The sequence below is a fragment of the Miscanthus floridulus genome, chromosome 11 (genome assembly GCF_019320115.1).
Source record: "Miscanthus floridulus cultivar M001 chromosome 11, ASM1932011v1, whole genome shotgun sequence".
Lineage (NCBI taxonomy): Eukaryota > Viridiplantae > Streptophyta > Magnoliopsida > Poales > Poaceae > Miscanthus > Miscanthus floridulus.
In genome coordinates this window covers 61,192,295-61,215,962 of record NC_089590.1, presented here as the reverse complement: position 1 = coordinate 61,215,962, position 23,668 = coordinate 61,192,295, and the positions used below count along the sequence as shown (strand labels likewise).

Here is a 23,668-nt window from a genome sequence, read left to right as displayed (position 1 = left end):
CTGCTAGTAATATATGTATTCTACACGTTTATAATGTTTGAACATTTTGTACAAACTAAAGTATGAAACTAACGTATATATTACATGCATATACATATATTGTACGTTATTTTATGTACATATAGTATGTATATTACATTCTACCGGGCTTTGCTGCTCGGCGCGCGTGGCGCTGCCCTTTCTGCTGGCCTCTGGCTCCCAGGGCGTGAACCAAGAAGGTCGGCTTCTCCTGGCGCTCATGAGCCAGATGAACGACACTCTCCACCACCTCGACAACTGGGACGCGAGGGATCTAACACCATGCAACTGGAGGGGCGTCAACTGCTCGTCGGCGCCCATCCCGGTGGTGGTGTCTCTCGGCCTCAGCAACATGAACCTGTCAGGGACAGTAGCGCCTAGCATTGGTGGCCTGTCTGAGTTGACCCTCCTTGATCTATCCTTTAATGGGTTCTATGCTAACATCCCTCCAGACATTGGGAACTTGTCGAAATTGGAGGTGCTTAACTTGTACAACAACAGTTTTGGTGGTACAATCCCCTCTGAGCTCGGGAAGCTAGATAAGTTGGTCACGTTTAATCTGTGCAACAACAAGCTCCATGGCCCGATACCTGATGAGATTGGAAATATGGCATCACTTCAGGAACTGGTAGGATACAGTAATAATCTCACTGGTTCACTACCTCGTTCACTTGGCAAGCCGAAGAACCTGAAGAATATTCGGTTGGGTCAGAATCTTATCACAACTACAGGATGGACTTGTTGTCCCGGACGGTAACGGCTTTTAGTCCCGGTTACCACGTCGGGACAACGATCCCGGAACTAAAGGTGGAACTTTCAGTCCCGGGTCATCGAGCCGAGACTAAAAAGGGACCTTTAGTCCCGGTTCGTGTTACCAACCGGGACTAAAGGCCCTCCAGCCAAGCAAACGTGGCCGCACCCTTTAGTCTCGGTTGCTAACCCCAACCGGGACTAAAGGTTCCTTTTCTTTTTCTTTTTTTTTGTTTAGTTTGTTTTCAGTTTAGTTACGCATATTTGTTTAATATATAATATATTTTTATGTACGTATTCTACGCTGCTAATATAAATACATGCACGCATATAATTACATCTAATTCTCATCTCGAGCATTATTATATTCGAATAAATTATGAAACTATATATATTATAGATATATATGTATATATACAACACTTTCATAATCTTGTTCTCGAAAATAACGATATCAATAAACATTTAATTTATATCATTTATTCCTTAGGATCATAGTAGAACTCGCCGTTGGGATTTAGCACTTTTTCTAGAAGAAATCCTGCTATTGACTCTTGAACTGCTTTCAGATGGTCTTTTTGCATGACCCTTTGTTTCAACCATTCAGTCTTGCATTTGAAATAAAAGGAAAAGTATTAATATATATATATATATTCATTTAAAAATAAATAAAAAATTGATATATACGTACTCTGAGAACATCTTTAGGAGTTCTTCTTATGTGTGCAGTGATAAATTCATAAATGTAGTATCCACACAAGTTATTACCTGGTTCCTGCCGCAAACACCACTGTACGAGAAGAAGATTATTCTCATCATCTCACACGTAAATTGAAGTACGATATAGTAATTAAACACGTGGGGAAGTATATATAGTACAACTTACTGGTATTTCAACTACATTAAGTGGTGCCTTGCAATCCTTGCGGTGTTGCCGAATAAACTCTTTCTAAACCCTGTGCGACCAATAATATACGATCGTTAATAAATTATGGCAAAGTCTATTCAATAATAGTTGTACGCGAGAGATCGAAATTACTCCTGGATAATGTCTATCATATCTTGGTATGTCTATCATATCTTGGTATAGTGCCCGCTCTTTTCTCAATGAGTCCAAGATTACTAACCGACTTGAGTTTAACTCAATGGCAATGAGTATCCAGTGAAACCTGCATTGGTTTATACACACACGTACATGCATATAAGTTGTATTGATATTACATAAAATGTGTAGACTACATTATTATTAACACTTACTCAAAGTTGTACGGGAAAAGTATTGTTGTCTTGTCGTGCTGCTTCACGAAGAACCTCATGATATTCGTCTGTGCTTCAGATACCCAGTGTTCCTTGACAATAATATCGGTTTTGAATACGATATAAGGATCAATGAAGCCAACGCTGGTGTCTTGTATTCTTTGGAGCTCTGACATCTGGAATCTGTATATAAATATAAGTTACATATGAGGATAATTATATACACGTACGCATGGAAGTGAGTTTATTAAATAAAAGTAAGAATCACTTACAAACAAAAGGAGCTAATGATTGATTTGTCCAGAGCGTCCAAGTGGTATAGTTGATGTAATTCTTCGAAACTAATATGTAAGATGTCATCGCCACAGAAGTAATGATGGTCTCTAAATCTGACAAAGATCCACTGCTCACCCCTGCCACACGCCTGCATGTACCACTTGTTGAGCAAGTACATTTGCGTACCCAATTCATTCAGAGCCGCAGGGTTGTACAGATTTTTGCCAAATTTATAAGTCTTCCAGGTATCAACTTCCAGGTTCTGGATTGGAGCTTTTCCCGTCAATTGATCCAAGGTTAAACCAGTTAGTTCAAAAAAAGCATTAAGGTCTTGAACCGACACTTCTTCAGAGTTGTCTGGTCGATAGACTTCTATGTTGGAACCATATTCATTAGCAACAATAAGATTTTGTATTGGTTGCTTCTGTTGTCCAAGCTGTGGGACATCCTTCCCTGATGCTCTTTTCCTTTTCTTATGTGTATCATGTAACTTCACGAGGGAGCGGTCATAGTCTGATAGTGGCGGAGGCTTATGAACTTCAAGCATCTTTTTCTTGTGAGCTTCGACCTTCTGCCTCAGCTGATCTCGTGGTATGTAAAAGTACGGCTTCTCCTTAAGCTTCGCTTGTCTCTGCTTTTGGATATCTATAAAAAAAATTCATTTTTTTTGTCTTCTTCAGCTGCTATTTGCTCATCAGTCTTTTCAGGAAGTATTTCTTGAGAAATAACTCTTTTTTTCGAGGTCTTCTTTGCCGCCGGGACCTTAGACATCTTTGTAGTGCGTCGCTGTGGAGGGGGTGGGGGCGGTGTTGGAGACCGGCGTGGAGGCGATGAGGCCGGTGTTGGAGTCCGGCGTGGAGGCGTTGGAGATCGTTGTGGAGGCGGTGGGGCCGGTGTAGGAGTTGGAGATCGTTGTGGAGGCGATGGGGCCGGTGTAGGAGTTGGAGATCGCCGTGGGGATGAAGTCGTCTCGCCCCCCGCTACGCTGTGATGAGATGGGGAATGAATGATTGGGCTAGGCTGGGGGGAGACCCTGCTACAAAAACAAGTTATGGGTCAATTATTTTTGAAGCCAATATCAAATTAATGGAAAATAATATTTCATTCACTTTCATTCGTACCTAGGGTGAGGTAGAGGAAGCGGTGGCGCCCCAGGAATGATGATGAAGCGTTTGCACCATTGAATAAATGTCTTCTCTGCTTCTCCTAGTGTCTTCTCCCCATCATCGCCTTTAATGTCAAGAGGAACATTGCTGTAACCTTTGAGCACTCTATCGACCGAGACGCTAGCATATCCAGGTTGAATAACTGACCCATGGATTCTTGGTGTCTTCGTTTGGTCTATTGGAGATACAACCCCGACAGCCACCATGATTGATGCATTATTACCATCTGGAATGTGCAGCTCACATGTTGTTAGAGGCTCGGTAATGTCATCAACAGGGAAGCACAACCCAGCGTCACCTTGAATAACTGGCAGCTCCGTAGAAGCACAACTGCTTTTCATCTGACCAACGGGGCTAATGGTGACTCCCGGTGTTGATTGCGATTGCATTTGACTCATTGCTAGCTGCACTTACCTCTTGATCTCCTCCTACATTCTTGCCTCAAGAGATTTTTCTCGTTCACGTGATTCAAGCAATGCTTGTCATGACTCATTAACAAATTGCTCCAATACACTGATTCAGTCTGCCTCCTCATCCTTCTTTCTCTGGTGGCTTCTGTAGGTATCCTTGTCTGTTGGGAATGCTTGTAGCCACGAAACCGCCCCATAGCCTCTTGTTCGACCACCGTGTTCGGGATTCTCTAGGGCATATGTCAATTCATCATTTTCTCTATTGGGCTTGAAAACACCACTATCAGCTTCTTTCCTAGCACGAGCTACTCTCTGTGTTGCTCTCTCAATTTTTTGGCCGAAAATTAGCTTGCCAGTGTCTGGGTCTAGGCTTCCCCCATGAGTGTAGAACCAATTCTTCGCGCGTTGAGGCTAGTTCTTCTCTATTGTTTTAGGTATGATTCTATTGGCAGTAATCTCTCCTTCTAGGTTCTGCCACTTGGGAATAGCACTCCTATAACCACTTGATCCTATGCGATGATGGTATTGCTTCTGTCGGGCATTATGTTGATTCCTCATCACACGTTCCTCACTCTCTTGAGATGTCTTGTATTGTACGAAGTCATCCCAATGAGACTCCAACTTGACAAACGCCTTAGCATTGAAATCTGGTGTTTCATTCTTCAAGATAAACTTTTTATACAATGTCTTCTTCCAACTCTAGAATAATGTTGCCATCTTCTTCATTGTCCAATCCCTCACTAGCTCCTTCAAAGCATGATCTGCTTGTAATGTGAAATGTTGAGTGATATCTTTCCAAGCTAGGTTCTTGTCACGATCAGATACAAAACTAACATTAGGAGCGGATATCTTCTGCTTCCATTCACGAGCACTAACTGGGATCCTATCCCTTACAATGAACCCACATTGATTAACATATGTCTGAGTATGTGGTTCCAATGGTTTGCCGATGTCGGTGTCGAATTCTGATATTATGAAACAGCCCTTTAATGGCTTTTTTGGCCCTCGGACTTTCCTACTCTTGTCGGTGGTTGATGTAGATCCAGAGACCGGCTACATGAGTAGAAACACAACGATTAACAACAAATATACGTACGCATGCATCTATAAGAGATGATAGATAATCGAATATACCTCGCCAGTATTTTCTTACGCGACAATTTGTTGATCTTCAACCACCGAGATATTCAGGATATCCTCATAATCAGCAAAGTACTGACTCGTGTCATCTACATCCGTATTGGTGCCGGCGTTGATAATATCCGCCATTATGTCATCATTCAAGTTATCACCCGGAGCAGCCATTTGTATCTTCAAGACATAGATAGAATTACTATGGCACATAACATAAGTACATGTGATAACACATATAGAATTACTAAATCCAATTAAATATAATAACACATAATATTTCATAAGGATAAACAATAATAAGGTATAGGCTTTGGAATCGAATCAAAAACACTTTCGATCCAAAAACATGGAAATAAGTACATGTATATATACACATAGAATGATACAATTTTCTCTCTCTCAACACATAGAATAAGTGCATATGTATATATCTCTAGATATGCATGTGATAACACATAGAATGTCTCTCTAGATACAATTTTCTCTCTCTCTCAACACATGGAAATAATTAAGTACATGTATATATACACATAGAAATAATTAAGTACATATATATGTATACATATAGAATCTCTAAATAGAATTAATTACTAAATCTAATTAAACCTAACATATATACATAGATAGAATTACTAAATCAAAATTAAATCTAACACATATAGAGAGAGATAGAACAATAATTACTAAATATATCAAAAACTATAATAAAAAACTATCTAAAAAAACTATCTAAATAAAGTACTAATTAAATTTTAATACATTTAAATCCAATTAACATATATAAAAAAACTATCTAAAAACTAAGAATAAACTACTAATTAAATTTTAATACATTTTAATCTAACATATATATCAAACACTACCTAAAAAAACTATCTAAAAAAACTATCTAAAAAACTATCTAAAACAATATGGCTGAGCTATAGCTAGCAGGCTAGGGGTGCGCGGACGACGAGCGTGCTGGCCGGCCACGGGGCCGAGCTGAGCCGCGCGAGGACGACGTACGGCGGAGACGATCTCGACAGCCGCCGGGCGGGGCTCGACGATGAGGCCGGGCGGGGGTAGACGACGACGGCGGCGCGGTAGAGCTCGACGTGGCCGGGCGCGGCAGAGACGAGGTCGACGTTGTAGATCGAAAAGTAGAAGATGAACAGAGCAACCGTTCGATATATATAGGCCGGGACCCTTTAGTCCCGGCTGGTAACACCAACCGGAACTAAATATCCTTTAGTCCCAGCTGGTAAGACGAGCCGGGACTAAAGGTCCAACCCTTTAGTCCCGGCTCGTCTTACCAGTCGGGACTAAAGGATCTTTAGTTCCGGGTGGTGTTACCAGTTGAGACTAAATATATTTTTGGACGGGCAATTACGCCCACCCTTTAGTCCCGGTTCCTGACCTGGACCGGGACTGAAGGCCTGAAAATTTTGACAGCCCGCCAAAGTAATTGGAAAGGCCTGAGATTTTGATTTTGTTCTCCTTGTTTAATACTAATTAATTCTATAGCAACTTCAATACTTTGCAATATTTATTTTAAAAAATACTATTGATTAAATAATTATTTATTGTAAATAGAAAAATTTTGTAACCTAAAGTTTTTAATTTCTTTTATGAATATAGAATATAAATGTTACTAATACTAAGTATTTTGTTAATGCAAAAATATATTTGTAACTTAAAATTAATAAAACTAATATGATTCAATAGGAAATTTATTATCACATTATTGTAACGTCAATGTTTCAATTTTGTTCTCAGTTTTTGACCAAAATAACAGGAAATTTTTGTTGAACCTATAAAAATAAAGAAAATATAGTATTTTTGTTCCACAACTTTTTCAAATGAAAAAATGGCCTATATAAGGATTGTAGATCTTGATGAGTTGAACAAACTTAATATTCAAAACTTTTCAATTTGAGACAATCTAGGGTTCTGAAAACTAGTTTATAGGCGTCGAAATTTAAAAATCACAAATTTGAACCATCTAAACTTTCTCAAATGGAAAGTTGACCAAAACAACAATTGTATATCTTGATGAGATGAACAAACTTGGTATTCAAAACTTTTCAATTTGAGACAATATAGGGTTCCGAAAACTAGTTTGTAGGCGTCGAAATTTAAAAATCACAAATTTGAACCGTCCAATCTATCTCAAATGGAAAGTTGACCAAAACAACAATTGTAGATCTTGATGATTTTAACAAACTTGGTATTCAAAACTTTTCAATTTGAAGTCATTTAGAGTCCATAATACTAGAGTCAGAGTGTTGTTTTTTCATTTGACCAAATTTGACTTGGTCAAACTTGCTCAAATGAGACACTAAATGACCTCAGATGAAAAATCTATGAATACCAAGTTTGATCATATCAGCAAGATATACAATTGTTACATAGCTCATTTTCCCATTTGAGAAAGTTTTATCAAACACTAGTCACAAATTCTTGAATCTCATATAGACTTTCTAAAACTATGTCACACACTTGTGAAATTTAAACTACATTTTGTTCAAACTTTCTCAAATGAAAAAATGGCCTATATAAGGATTGTATATCTTGATGAGCTTAACAAACTTGGTATTCAAAACTTTTCAATTTGAGACAATCTAGGGTTCTGAAAACTAGTTTGTAGGCGTCGAAATTTAAAAATCACAAATTTGAACCATCCAAACTATCTCAAATGGAAAGTTGACCAAAACAACAATTGTAGATCTTGATGAGTTTAACCAACTTGGTATTCAAAACTTTTCAATTTGAAGTCAGTTAGAGTTCATAATACTAGAGTCAAAGTGTTATTTTTTCATTTGACCAAATTTGACTTGGTCAAACTTGCTCAAATGAGACACTAAATGACCTCAGATGAAAAATCTCTGAATATCAAGTTTGATCATCTCAGCAAGATCTACAATTGTTACATAGCTCATTTTCCCATTTGAGAAAGTTTTATTAAACACTAGTCACAAATTCTTGAATCTCATATAGACTTTCTAAAACTATGTCACACACTTATGAAATTTGAACTACATTTTGTTCAAATTTTCTCAAATGAAAAAATTTCCTATATAAGGATTGTAGATCTTGATGAGCTGAACAAATTTGGTATTCAAAACTTTTCAATTTGAGACAATCTAGGGTTCCGACAGTGCATCGTTGTATCATGCAGGCACAACAGTGAATTTCTTATTGACGTATGACCCTTGGTTATGATCTTATCGTAACCATGGAGTGTCTTCATTTAACATGATGCTTGGATCTTTCTTCACTATGAAGGGTGGAATTCAGACATTTCTTTCATAATCTTCTGACATGTCTGACTTGTCTTCAATTTCCACTATATTTATTTTCCCAGAAAGAACTATGTGGCGCTTTGGCTCATTGATCATTGAGTTGATGTCTTCGTTTTTTCCTCTCTTTGATTTTGTAGACATGTCTTTCACATAGAACATCTGACTCACATCGGCAGTAAGGACGAATGGTTCATCTTTATACCCAATATTGTTGAGGTCCACTGTTGTCATTCCATACTCTTTGTCGACTGTTACCCCTCCTCCGGTCAGCTTCACCCATTGGCACCGGAACAAAGGGACTTTAAAATTAGGTGCATAGTCTAGTTCCTATATATCTTCTATGCGGCCATAATATGTTTGTATATTCCCATTTGGATCTGTGCCATCTATGCGAACACCACTATTTTGATTGGTGCTCCTTTTATCTTGTGCAACTGTGTAAAATGTATTCCCATTTATCTCGTACCCTTGGTACATGAGGATATGCCACGATGGTTGCCTAGCCAACAAATACAGTTGCTCATCAATATTGTCATCGCCTTGACATTCTTTTCGCAACCAACCACTGAAACTTTCCATGTGCTGACACCTAATCTAAGCTTCAGTTTTCCCTGGAAACTTGGATCATAAGAACTCCTTATGTATCTCGATGTACGGATGCACCAATGATGAGTTCTGAAGAACTGTGTAGTGTGCTTTATTGAAATAATCGTCTTCCATGCCAATATATGTTTTCTTCCCTAAAGTTCCTTTACCACTGAGTCTCCCCTCGTGTCGCGATTTGGGAACGCCAATCGGGGCAAGGTCAGGAATAAAGTCAACACAAAACTCAATGACCTCCTCTGTTCCATAGCCCTGGGCGATGCTTCCTTCAGGCATAGAATAGACTTTCACATATTTCTTCAAGACTCCTATAAACCTCTCGAAGGGGAACATGTTATGTAAGAACACAGGTCTAAGAATACTAATCTCCTTCACCAAATGAACTAGGAGGTGTGTCATGATATTAAAAAAGGATGGAGGGAACACCAACTCAAAGCTGACAAGACATTGAACCATATCATTCTGTAGAGTAGCTAGTTCCACTGGATTGATTGCCTTCTGAGAAATTGCATTGAGCAATGCACATAGCTTCACGGTGGCTAGACGTACATGTGGAGGTAGAATTCCTCTTAAAGCAACTAGAAGCAATTACATCATAAGCACGTGGCAGTCGTGGGACTTTTAGTTTAGGAATTTTTTCTCTGGCACATTTATTATACCCTTTATATTGGAGGAGAATCCCGATGGGACCTTGATGCTGCTTAGACATTCGAACATGCTGTCCCTCTCTTCTCTGTTAAGCGTGTAGCTAGCAGGACTTAAGTAATGACGTCCATCATCTGTCTTCTCTGGATGAAGGTTGTCTCGTTCTTTCATGCCCTGCAAGTCCTGGCGTGCTTCAAGTGAATCCTTTGGCTTCCCGTACACACCCATGAATCCTAACAGGTTCACACAAAGATTCTTTGTCAGATGCATCACGTCGATTGCGTTGCAGACCTCTAGGACTTACCAATAGGGTAGCTCCCAAAAGATGGACTTCTTCTTCCACATGGGTGCATGTCCCTTAGCATATTTGGGAACAGATTCGCTGCCTTGTCCCTTTCCAAATACTACTTTCACATCCTTGACCATTGTGAGTACATCTTCCCCGGTTCGGTTATGAGGCTTCTTCCGGTGGTCTGGCTTACCTTTAAAATGCTTACCTTTCTTTCTTACTTGGTGATTCAAAGGAAGGAATTGACGATGGCCAAGGTACACGACCTTTCGACATCTTTTCAAATATATACTGTCAAGGTCATCAAAACAATGTGTGCATGCATTATATCCTTTGTTTGTCTAACCTGAAAGATTACTTAAAGCAGGCCAATCATTGATTGTTACGAACAACATTGCTCGTAGGTCAAAGTGTTCTTGTTTGTACTCATCCCAGACACGTACACCTAGATTATTCGATAAAACTAGAAGTTCTTCAACTAATGGCTTCAGATAGACATCAATGTCGTTGTCATGTTGTCTCAGACCTTGGATGAGGATCGGCATCATAATGAACTTCCGCTTCATGCATAACCATGGAGGAAGGTTGTAGATACATAGAGTAACTGGCTAAGTGCTATGACTAGTGCTCTGCTCCCCAAAAGGATTCATACCATCTGTACTTAAGGCAAACCTTAAGTTTCTAGCCTCATTTGCAAACTCTGGAAATTCCCTGTCTATCGCTCTCCACTGGGACCCATCAGCTGGGTGTCTCAGCATATTGTCTATCTTACGGTCTTCTTTATGCCACCGCAACAACTTTGCATGGTCTATATTTCTGAACAAACGTTTTAAGCGTGGTATTATAGGAGCATACCATATAACCTTGGTAGAGATTTTCTTTCTAGAACGTTGTTCACCCTCGACGTCACCAGGATCATCACGCCTGATCTTATACCACGCTGCTTTACATACCGGGCATTCATCCAAATTCTCGTATTTATTGCCATGGTAGAGGATGCAGTCATTAGGACATGCATGTATCTTCTGGATTTTTAATCTCAAAGGGCAGACAACCTTTTTTGCTTCGTACGTAGTGGTGGGCAATTCATTTGGCTTCAGAAGCATCTTCTTTATGAGGTTCAATAAATTCCCAAATGCCTTGTCAGATACACCATTCTTTGCCTTCCACTGTAGCAATTCCAGTATTGTACCCAACTTTTTTTGCCCCTCTTCGGCCGTCGGGTATAGCAACTTCCTATGATCCTCAAGCATGCGCTCGAACTTAACTTTCTCTTTTTCACTTTCGTATTCTTGTTGTGCATCACGAATGGCATCGCCAAGAGCATCACCGAGATCATCTTCTGCCGCTACCTCTTCTTCATCTCCTCCCATTATAGTATCATCAAAGGCACCATACTGAGCAATAATGTCATCAATGTCTAAATCTTCTCCTTCACCTTCTTCCATTATGACCCCGCTTTCTCCATGCTTAGTCCAACATATATAGTTTGACATGAAACCTGACTTAAGCAAATGTGAATGAAGACTCATTGAGCTTGAATATTCCTTTAAATTCTTACATATGGCACATGGACAGCACATGAAACCATCCAGCTTATTTTCCTCGGCCACACCTAAGAAATAGTGCACGCCCTCAATAAAGTCTTGGGAGCGACGATCGGCATTGTACATCCAATGACGTGACATAATCTGCATTACACGACAAATTATGAAAACCTTGAACATAATTAAGTATTTTATTACACAACATAGATGACACACACACGGTTGATTAATTAACTAAGCCTGGCTATAACGTAAGCAATCCCAACTATTACTAAACAAACTAAAACTACAATGCACTTCAGTAACATAATTATTTCGTGACCGTACGCAACTAAAACAGACAAATCATTCTTCTGTTGAATATCAATAAGCTTCTCCTGCTGGCTCACTGCCTCATCATCAGCAGCCGCTACCTCAAGCGCACCTGAATTCTGCACGTATGTAGCATAATCTTTCTCCCAGTACCAACCATCGCATCCATTGCCCTCCCACTGAAATTAAAGCCAAAAAATATTTAGTCAAAAATATTCAAGAAAAGCAGGTCAATTGGCCATAATAATCAAATACGTAAGAAACTCACATCGCGATCCGGGCACTTGTAGAAAACACGACCCTTGTTGGGTCCCTGTCTCTTGACTCGGTACTCCATCACAATATTCTGCTTACACTTGCCGCAGATAATGAGAGGGAGTTCTGGCCTCAGTCATTTCGCAACCGAACGAGAGGCCGAGGATCCGGTACCAGTTGTCATCTACTTTCTATACTTATTTTTGCAAACTAGTGTAAATTTCACATTTTCTAAAATAATATATTTAAACAAAACTAAAATTATTTATTTATCTAACTAAACCATGAAATATGTACTATGTATAATAGTAAAATACCAAACTATCAAGTGATTTTACTATTATAAATCATCATGTGATTTTGAGCTAAAAATGACATAGAAATCACATAGCTCAAAAATATGTTTCAATAAATAACCATCCGTACTAGTTGACCTTGCTTACGTGATCATCTCGGCGAGCATTTCTCCACCGGACGGCACCGTACTTGGCCAAAGAAGAGCTCCGATTCTACGAGGAAGGGAACACGGTCTTCCACGACCGTTGCCGCTCTCCCTCGTAGAATCAAAGCTCCTCCTTGACGTCCGTTACCGCTCGGCAACGAACATGCTCGCCGAGCTAAACACGGTTCGCAAGTTCGACTAGTACGGATTTTTTATAATTTTTTAACTATTTTCTAAGTTTTTCATTTCATGGAAAAATTAATTCTAAGATCACGTAAGCCGCCGGGGACGAGGATGGCGCGTGCTCCAACGAGGACGAGCGAGGCGTGATTTTGATGAACTAATTTAACTTTTGTTTATCCAAACATATATGCAAATCATCATGTGATTTTGAGCTAAAAATGACTTAAAATCATAATAAAGTCCAACATATAAAGTTACACATGCATCTACATCGTAAAATGAGATAAGCTACTGATAAAACATAAGAGGATTAAGTTTGTTACCTCCAAAATCGAAGAGCAACACCAATGGAGGGGGAGAGAGCAAGAACAACAGCAGGCTGAAGAACAGAGACAGTGAGTTTGAATGGAATGGCTCAGGCTCGGGGAGGAAGAAATGAGCTGGTTTATAGGCCGGGATAATTAGTCCCGGTTAGAGGGCCAAACCGGGACTAAAGATTAATCTTTATTCCCGGGGCATCACCCAAACCGGGACTAAAAGCTTTAGTCCCGGCTGGTATTACCAACCGGGACTAAACCTTTAGTCCCGGTTGGTAATACCAGCCGGGACTAAAGATTCCTGCCCCGCGGACGACCGTTGGGCAGGAACTTTTAGTCCCGGAGACAAAAAAAAAAAATGCCGAGGCTAATGCCAAATTGGGACATCGTTCTAAAGTCTGTTCTCTAGTAGTGTATATCAGGCAACATTCCTGTTGAGATAGGTGAATGTGTGAACTTAACTGTGTTTGGTCTTGCACAAAACAAGTTAGAGGGTCCTTTACCTAAAGAGATTGGGAGGTTGATCTTGATGACGGACTTAATCCTATGGGGGAATCAGCTTTCTGGTGTTATTCCTCCAGAGATAGGAAACTGTACAAGCCTCAGCACAATTGCCCTCTATGACAATATTCTAGTTGGTCCCATACCTGCAACAATTGTGAAAATTACGAATCTTCAGAAGCTATACCTTTACAGGAATTCATGAAACGGTACAATTCCGTCTGACATTGGGAATCTTTCTCTTGCAAGAGAGATTGACTTTTCAGAGAATTTCTTAACTGGAGAGATACCAAAGGAGCTGGGCAACATTCCAGGCTTGAATTTACTCTACCTCTTCCAGAACCAGCTTACAGGCCCTATTCCTACAGAGTTGTGTGGGTTGAAAAACTTGAGTAAACTTGATCTATCGATCAATTCACTCACTGGCACGATTCCAGTTGGATTTCAGTACATGAGAAATCTAATCCAACTGCAACTCTTCAGCAATTTGCTTTCTGGCAACATACCTCCAAGGTTTGGCATTTATAGCCGTCTTTGGGTGGTGGATTTCTCAAACAACAGTATTACAGGGCAGATACCGAAAGATCTTTGCAGGCAATCAAGCCTTATTTTGTTGAATTTGGGGTCTAACATGCTTACAGGGAACATTCCTCGTGGGATCACTAACTGTAAAACATTGGTTCAGCTTCGTCTCAGTGACAACAGTCTGACAGGAAGCTTCCCCACTGATCTCTGCAATCTGGTAAATTTGACAACAGTTGTGTTGGGTCGAAACAAATTTAGTGGGCCCATTCCTCCTCAGATAGGCAGTTGCAAGTCTCTGCAAAGGCTGGACCTTACAAATAATTATTTCACATCAGAGTTGCCCATAGATGGCCATGCAGCCCGCGGGCTCGCGGCCCGGCCCACGGCCCGGTGTTTTGGCCCGGCCCGAGAACGGCACGGCACGGTGGCCACCGGGCCCGGGCCAGCCCGGCCCGAGCGACCAGGACGGGCTTAGGCTGCCACCCTGGCCCGTGGCACGGCACGGGCACGACCCGGTCCAAAGAGGCGGCCCGGTGCCTCCACGGCCCATTGGCTGGCCCAACAAGCCCCCTCCCCGGCTCCCCCTCTTGATATAAAAGGCAGGCGCCGCCCCTAACCCTAACCCTAGCTTCACATTCCAAATTTCCAATCGCCTCGCCGCTGAGTCGCTGACCGCTCTCCGCTCTCGCCTCGCGTCTGGTGCCTCGACGCCTCGACCTCGATCTGTCGCCGCCGTTCGCCTGGTGCTCGCCGGCCCTGCTCCGGTGACCTCGCCGCCGGTCCTGCACCTCGCCTCCCTCCCTCGTTTCCCTCTTCTCCTTCTCCCCCCTCCTTTCCCTCCTCTCCTCCTCCGGTGTACCATACTACCATGTGAGTGGCTTGTGCCTATCAGTCGTTCCGCTGCCGCTCGCCGTTGTTCTAACCGGTGTCTCTCTCCTCTGGCTCTTGTCTTTCTGTTTCTGTGAACTTTGCCACAGTCATTCTGTGAACTTTGCCACAGCTGTTGGCTTTTGTAATAACACATTAAGACTAAGACTTTGAGCTGGCTGCACTCTTTTTTCCTTTTTAGAGTTTCTCACAAGGGTGAGTTTTACCTAGAAAGGTTTTTAATGAGGCGGCATTGTACAAAACAGCTCCTTTTGATCATCATTTTCATATAATCTAGTCTCCTTTTGTCTTTGTGCTGTGATATGTGATGTGAACTGCCAGTCTGTCACTGTGAATGAAAATGGTAACTTGATCAGTTAACAGTTGTGTGAATGTGAATGTGAATGTTGAATGTTGATCAGATCAGTTCATAACTGTGTATGAATGTGAATGTTGATAACTGTGTGTGAATGTGAATGAAAATGTGATCTTTTGTTTGTTGAAATTTGAAAATGAAGTGTTTCAGCATTTGGTGGTTTTTTGGAGGTGTTTTTTTGCCTGTTGGGCTGTAGGCCGGCCCGGCACGGTGAAAATGGCAGTGCCCAACGGGCGGCACGGCACGGCCAAACGGCCCACGGGCTGTGCCTTGGGCCGAAGGCCAGGCACGAGCACGGTGCAGGCACGGCCCGACAGGCACGGCGGCCCATTGAGGCACGACACCGTTCCGGGCCGGCACGGCCCGATGGCCATGTATAGAGTTGCCTCGAGAAATTGGTAATTTGTCAAAACTCGTTGTCTTCAATATCTCATCTAATAGACTAGGAGGAAACATACCACTAGAAATTTTCAATTGTACAGTGTTGCAACGCCTTGATCTCAGCCAGAATAGCTTTGAAGGTTCGTTGCCAAATGAAGTTGGTAGGCTGCCACAGTTGGAGCTGCTATCTTTTGCTGACAATAGGCTAACTGGCAAGATACCACCCATTCTTGGTAAACTATCACATTTAACAGCACTACAGATTGGTGGCAATCAGTTATCTGGTGAAATACCAAAGGAGCTGGGTTTGCCGTCGAGCTTGCAGATCGCCTTGAATTTGAGCTACAACAACCTCTCTGGCAACATTCCTTCAGAGCTTGGTAACCTTGCACTGTTGGAAAGTTTGTTTCTTAATAACAACAAGTTGACTGGTGAAATCCCAACTACATTTGCTAATCTGTCCAGTTTGCTTGAGCTAAACGTCTCCTACAATTCTCTCTCTGGTGCCCTCCCGCCAATACCGCTTTTTGATAATATGTCTGTGACCTGTTTTATTGGAAATAAAGGATTATGTGGTGGACAACTTGGTAGATGTGGACCCCGGTCATCCTCTAGTTCCCAGTCATCCAATTCAGTCAGTCCCCCTTTAGGCAAGATCATAGCAATTGTTGCTGCTGTCATTGGAGGGATTTCACTTATTCTTATTTCAATAATTGTGCACCATATCAGAAAACCAATGGAGACAGTAGCCCCCTTGCAAGATAAGCAACTTTTTCCAGCTGGTTCTAATATGCATGTTTCTGCTAAGGATGCATATACATTTCAGGAATTGCTCACCGCTACAAATAACTTTGATGAGAGTTGTGTGATCGGAAGGGGTGCTTGTGGGACAGTATACAAAGCCATCCTGAAGGCTGGACAGACAATTGCAGTCAAGAAACTTGCTTCTAACAGGGAAGGGAGCAACACAGACAACAGCTTCCGTGCAGAGATCCTGACTCTTGGAAAGATAAGACATCGTAATATTGTGAAGCTTTACGGTTTTATATACCACCAGGGTTCCAACCTTCTACTCTATGAATACATGTCGAGAGGCAGTCTTGGTGAGCTACTTCATGGACAATCATCTTCTTCACTTGATTGGGAGACACGCTTCATGATAGCCCTTGGAGCGGCTGAAGGGCTTTCATACCTGCATCATGACTGCAAGCCTCGTATCATCCACCGTGATATTAAATCTAATAACATATTGCTTGATGAGAACTTTGAAGCCCATGTTGGTGATTTTGGGTTAGCAAAGGTGATCGACATGCCATACTCGAAGTCAATGTCTGCAATTGCAGGTTCATACGGCTATATAGCGCCAGGTGAGTCTCAAGTTTACTTGACATCCGGTTCTTTGAACTTCTGTTGTGTGTTCACTACTGATCTATGTCTTATGCTCTTTACTTGAAGCTATCTGTCAAACCTAGGGCAACTAGGTGGGGTGTCGCATAGATAATTTACTCAGGCCAATATCTAATTTATTGTAGTGTTTTGTTTGCTCGTAGAGTTGTTCTTCATTGGGCATTACTTCGCAAGAATTATGATCATGTAGGTTTTCCCACCAAAAAGGGTAGCAAAGAAACTTTAAGCTTATGCTGCCATTTAGATTTTATATTAAAACCAACTAGGCGATTATTCCTCAAACCATAGTGATATGTTGCCGTTGGGGTTTCCATATTTTGGTGACTTTCAATGTTTATTCAAGACCTTGATATCCTGAAATGCGAGCTGAATATTATTCATATGTACTTGCTGTTCCACCCTTGTGCCACAAGCCCACAAACTTCCATTTGCTGGTCAAGTCTTTTCGGTTTTGTGCTAGTAACTAGCTACACGCTGATGTCTAATGTGAAGTACTAACCTAGTCCTCGTCTTTTTTTACAGAATATGCTTATACCATGAAGGTTACTGAAAAATGTGATATATATAGCTATGGCGTCGTGCTGCTGGAACTGCTAACTGGGCGTGCCCCTGTGCAACCCTTAGAACTGTGAGGCGATCTGGTAACATGGGTAAAGAACTACATCAGGGACAATTCTTTGGGTCCAGGGATCCTCGATCAAAATTTGGATTTACAAGACCAAAGTGTCGTCGGTCATATGATTGAGGTCTTGAAAATTGCTTTGGTATGTACTAACTTGTCTCCGTATGAGAGACCACCAATGCGGCATGTTGTAGTTATGTTAAGCGAGTCTAAAGATAGGACGAGGGTGAGCTCTGCATCCTCACCTGCCTCTGATGATCCTTCAAAGAAGGATAACTCGTGATGTATTTATAATATGTTCGATTAGTCAAAGGTAATACACATTTTTTCCTGCCCTTTCCTAGTATTGATAGTAGGGTTCTTGGAGTCTGCATTCATTATTTGTGTCAGCATTTTGTAGGGAGATAAATGATAGTGGTTCATAGTTTCATACAGCGTCATAATGTCATATTGTATGCCATTGTCTCTCAGAAAGGTTCCAGACTAACATGAAGCATTTGAGGCACGACTCACTGCTGCCGTTGTCTCTCAGAAGGTTTGCTCTTGCTCTGGACACTGGAGATGTTCATTGTTCAATTAGTTCTATGCCTGGGCCGGCCCTGAGATTTTGGTGGCCCAGGGCAACACTAAAAATTGAGGCCCCTTATATATGTACATCTGTTATCGCTTGTATTAGTTTGGATGCTAAGCTAAGAATAGTTACCTAGCATGCATTACCTATTCTCAAAAAATTTATCTTGTCACATACTCCCTCCATCCCAAAATAAGTACAAACAACATGAACTTTGACTAAATTTATATAAAAAAATACAAACATTCATGATACAAAATAAGTGACATTAGACTAGTTATAGAAATATATATTTTCATAATAAATTTATTTGAAGATATAAATGCTAATACTATTTACTATCTTGGTCAAACTGAAGCTTGATTGACCAGCACAGATACCATAATTGCATTCTTTCGTGGACGGGGGAGTAGAAGACAGGTGCTGAAATTTTCAAAATACATTTAATAATTAAAAACTAGCACAATGCATATATACCCTACACGGCATACTGTTACAGTGAGCATCCCTACAGCCCCATGGAAAAAAAAAAAAACAGAGAGAGAATTGATGCACACATTGGGCTCCTGGCCTTTAATCTAGGCCTCTCATACAGCACAACACGTTGCACTGCGGTACTTCAGCTAAACTCCAAAATACTACTCCTACACAGTACACACCTACACCGTATACATACAGGGTTGGGGGCCCTTACGGCCAGGGTTTCAATTTCGGTATTGCAAAAATTTCGGCCACCACCGAATCTACCGAATTTCGCGAAATTCGGCCGAAATTTCGGCGAATTTTTTTTAGAGACTAGCACATGAAGTATGCTTTTTCTAAAAAAACATTTAAATCTAAACAAATATGAGTATGATTTATGACTACACATCTATTAAATACAAAAATATGCAATATAAACAATAAAAAATTGAGTCTAAAGTTATACTCCCTCTGTCCCGCATTGTGTGTCGTTCTGGGAGTGCTAGTAGATGTCCAGATTCATACAATATTTAATGCACCTGTACATCCTTCATGTCTAGGTTCAGATACTTGTTTGCTGCACAAGTACAGAGCCAAAACGACTAACATATCGGGACGGAGGGAGTATAACACATGAATTAGTGTATTACAAAATTTCGGATTTTTCTTTCGGCCACCACCGAAATTACCGAATTTCGCGAAATTTTGAATCCTGCTTACGGCTCGGGGGCCCAGGGCGGCTGCCCCTCTCGCCCGCCCCCCAGGGCCGGGATGCCTCGGTGCATTCTTACTCAAGTTACAGTATGTTAGTAATAACACCAGCCAGGCAGCCATCTCTGTAATCTGCTCCAACATGAACTGCAGTGCAGAATCATATGCACATGCACTCATTGATCATTGTCAATTGCCATCTTCTTGTGTGATAAACCACACTACTGCAGCCACTCTTTGTACGGAGTAGCTGTTAACCTGTAGCCTCTGCTCGTTGTTGTTGAGTCGCCTCTCTCTTCTCTTGGCGCCATTGCCATTGGACGTCATACAAAAAAATTGGGAAAGGACGAGGTCGGCCCAACCTCCAACAGATCAGCGCGTGGTCACAGCGTCAGAGCACAAAGCGACATCGCTCGCCGGCGCCCTCCGCCGTAGAACCAACTCCACCCACCCACCTGCCCAGCAGCTTCTTGTCCGCATCAATCACCATGGCGGCGGTGGAAGCGAAGGGGAGCCCACACGTCGTCCTCTTTCCCTTCCTAGCTCACGGCCACGTCCCTGCCTTCCTCCGCCTGGCTGGCCGCCTCCGCGCGCTCCGCCCAGGGCTCGACGTCACACTCGTCTCCACCCCGCGGCTCCTGGGCTCCCTCACGCTCCCACCGGCCTCCCCACCCGTGCGCCTCCACGCGCTCCCGTTCGCCCCCGGCGACCACGGCCTGCCCCCGGGCGCCGACTCCCTCGCGGACGCCGTGTTCTTCTCCGTGTGGGAGCACCTCCCGCACGCCCTCACGGACGCCGACGAGTTCCCGCTACCGGATTTCCCAGACGTCGTTCTCCACCGCACGCAGATCCCGAGGTTCATGCTCGCCGCCACGGGGGCGGACCCCTGGACGGCCTTCTTCCGGCGCGTCATCGCCTTCTGCCGAGAGACCAACGCTCTCCTCGTCAACACCGTCCAGGAACTGGAACCCACCGGCCTCGACATGCTCCGACGAAGCTTCGGCGTCCAGCCATGGCCAATCGGGCCAGTCCTCGCAGCGCCGACCCCGTCGTCGGACTCGCGGGACGACGACACCAGCATCATCCAGTGGCTGGACACGCACCCGCCGCGCTCGGTGCTGTACATATCGTTCGGATCGCAGAACAGCATCAGCGCGGATCAGATGACGGAGCTCGCGCTGGGGCTGGAGGCGAGCGGCCGCCCCTTCCTGTGGGCGCTCCGCCCGCCGCTGGGGTTCGACGCGAAGGACGTGTTGAGGCCCGAGTGGCTCCCGGCCGGCTTCGAGGAGCGAACGGCGAGGGCGAAGGCGAACACGGGACTGCTGGTGCGCGGGTGGGCGCCGCAGGTGCGGATCTTGTCGCACCCGTCCACCGGCGCGTTCCTGAGCCACTGCGGGTGGAACTCCGTCCTCGAGAGCCTGTCCCGCGGCGTGCCGCTCATCGGGTGGCCGCTGGGCGCCGAGCAGTTCTTCAACGCAAAGCTCGCGGTCGAGTGGGGCGTCTGCGTGGAGGTGGCGCGCGGGAACCTGGAGAGCTCCGCGGTGGAGAGCGGGGCGGTGGCCGAGGCCGTGCGGGCGGTGATGGGGGAGACGGCGAAGGGTGGTGAGATGAGGAGGAAGGCCGCGGCGATCGCGCGCACCATGGAGGCCGCGTGGGAAGCGCCGGGCGGGTCCGCGGTGCAGAGCCTGGAAGGGTTCCTGAGATGCGTTGAGACTTCTTGAGACGTCCATGGCTGCGCGAGGAATCAAGAGTTTTGTAACACATGCAGATGTAGCCGTGGAACCTGCAATAAGGATGCGCGGGAAATCTGAAGGCAACCGATGAAACGTGTGAGAAATTCAAAAAGGGCATCAGCTGCTTACCATCCCAGTTCGTGAATGTATCATTGTAACCCACTGGTGGTCTAGCTGATTTGGCACCAGTTCGTGAATGTCAGCCACTTCCAATTTCAAAGGGATTTCAGAGCCGCATGTATGTGGCCATGTGGGAACTGGAATATGTTCAGCAAACGCTGATCTCTGCATCAGTCCATCTCCAAGCAGCGAAAGGTAGAAAAGCAGAAGTACCTTGATGCAGTTCAATCACTGTCCATCCAATCCGGATCCGTAGCCAAAGTTATGCTGCACTTAACTTTTGTGAAATTTTCGTATTTTGGTCTCTTTTGAAAACAATTTTTAGAAAAATACCAACGCCAAAATATTTTCTGAAAATAGATCATTTTTAGGCGTCTTAGCACATGACGCCGAGATATGAGGCTCGGCGTCGTGTCACTCGACGCCGAGGTATTGCCACGTCACGGACGACCGGGGTCGTCGTCGACACGTTGGCGCGTGGGTCCGAGACGTCGGCGTCGTGTCAGCCGACGCCAAGTCCCCAACCTCGGCGCGGTTGGACTGCGCGCCGAGCTCTGGCCCCATCCGGAGCGCGGCCCAGGCGGCCCAACAAAGCACGGTGGCCCAGAAGCTCGGCGTTGGGTCACTTAACGCCGAGCCTCCAGACCTCGGCGTGACCCGACTCAACGCCGAGGTCTGGACCCTTTAGGCCGCGCCGAGGCCCCTTCTTCTTCTTCCCTCCCCTCCTCCATTCCCCCACGGCTCCCAAATCCCCCACGGCCCCCACGAAACTCTAACCTCCAAAATCGACCCCCGGTGCCCGGATCTTGTCTCCCGAAGCTTCCTCGAGGTAATGGTCCCTCCCCTCCTCCATTCTATCCGCGTAGATGTGCTTACATTGTCCCTAATCATTTGGAATCATGGTTGTTTGGTGATTTGGTATATTTGTGTTTGCATTTGCAAAATGTATGGCTTAGGATGATTGAGTGCATTGTTGTTTAACTGTTTTATGTGATGAACATGTTAGGTTAGTTTGGTTTCTAGTTATTTTGGTCATTAGGGTTATTTGTTTATTGTAGGTGTCATTAGGGTTAGTTATTTGTTGGTCATTAGGGTTACTATGTATTTTATTTATTTGTTGGTCATTACATTTCAATTTGTTATGACCAAGGCGTTTTGCCAAGGTACTCCTCTTTCCCCTCTTTCAATTCATCCATTTAGATTCGTTTGTTTTTGAACTTGGCATTATAGGTTTGGTTCATGTTCATGTCATTCGTGCAATGTATGGTGGTTCAAATGATTGAATGACCCAAATGTATGGTTGTTGGTGTTGTTGTTGTATATGTTATGGTTTATAATCATTGAGTTAAATTTTGTGTTTGTTGGGATTCAAATTTGTTTAGGGTTTGTAATGAAAAGCTTATTTGGGAGGTATGGTGATGTAGTATTAGTACCTTTACATTCGTTGCAAGGTACTTTGGATTGATTTTTTTTCTACGTAATGTTAGAATGCCAAGGCGTGGTAAAGCTCGTATTCCAAGGTAATCCCAATGTTTATTCATTATCTGTGCAACAAATAGAAAACCCTAGGTTTAGGTTTGGTTCTCCGTTAATATGACTAAATTCTTTCAATTGTAGCTATGGTCGCCAGAGGGCAAATCTCTACGACCTAAAGCCTCTCCCTGAAGGTGTTCCTCGACCAATGTGCTTTTGTGGTGATCCTTGCAAGGTAGACATCTCTGAAGATGAGAAAACATATAGGCAGAGGTACTGGATGTGTCCCAATTATGCATGGGAACCTACAAAGCAACAGCGCCGTGCATCGTTTGTGAGGAATTTTTATTGTGTTAATTAATTTTCTTGTGATATTAAGTATTGCTTATTTATTTGTTTTGTAACAATTTGTTTTTCTTGCAGACCGTTCCACCACTGTGTGACTTTGAGCAGTGGATTGACACTGAGATCAAGGAGTCGGACAAGCAGCGTCTAGAAGGCCTGAAGGAGTGGGATGCGGAGGTTAAGGAGAGGTTTGAGCAGAGACGCAGACTGGAGGCTATAGAAAAGGAGCATAAGGAAGATGAGGAAAGGAGGCGTGTTGCTGCATACAGGGCGGAGAGGGAGAAGAAGCTTGAGCGTGTGCGCCGAGCGAAGGCAGCGATGGAGGAGAATCCCGATGCCGAGAGGAAGGGAAAGTGGCCTCGTTGCACTCAGTAGGTATTTGGTTCATTCACGAGCGATGTCGTGTAGCCCTGGACTTTTTTTACTATGTTGTAATGCACTCTGCTTTTATTTCAGATGAACTTATTCCCTGAACCTTTTTTATTATGTTGTAATGCACTATGATTTTATTTCAGATGGTCTTATGCCCTGTACTTCGTTAACTATCCTAAGACTGTAGTGGTACTGTTTGTATCACTGAAAAGACTACTTGTGTTGTTGCAGTCACTGAAAAGGCTACAAGTACTGTTGCAGTCACTGAAAGGGCTACAAGTCTATTTGAAAACTCACTGAAAAGCCTAGATTCGTTT

General features: G+C 43.3%; 2 protein-coding genes and 1 pseudogene across 2 annotated transcripts; all 3 read left to right on the top strand.

Annotated features, from left to right (window-relative positions):
* Positions 1-238: 238 nt before the first annotated feature.
* On the top strand, positions 239-775 carry LOC136492049 (probable leucine-rich repeat receptor-like protein kinase At2g33170). Its single transcript, XM_066488200.1, has one exon. The coding sequence runs from the start codon at positions 239-241 to the stop codon at positions 773-775; it is 537 nt and encodes a 178-aa protein (XP_066344297.1).
* Positions 776-13,306: 12,531 nt separating this feature from the next.
* On the top strand, positions 13,307-18,111 carry LOC136490917 (probable leucine-rich repeat receptor-like protein kinase At2g33170; annotated as a pseudogene).
* A 1,264-nt stretch (positions 18,112-19,375) lies between these two features.
* On the top strand, positions 19,376-21,298 carry LOC136490918 (UDP-glycosyltransferase 92A1-like). The gene has a single exon (XM_066487118.1). The coding sequence runs from the start codon at positions 19,797-19,799 to the stop codon at positions 21,027-21,029; it is 1,233 nt and encodes a 410-aa protein (XP_066343215.1). The 5' UTR covers positions 19,376-19,796; the 3' UTR covers positions 21,030-21,298.
* The last annotated feature ends 2,370 nt before the right edge of the window (positions 21,299-23,668 follow it).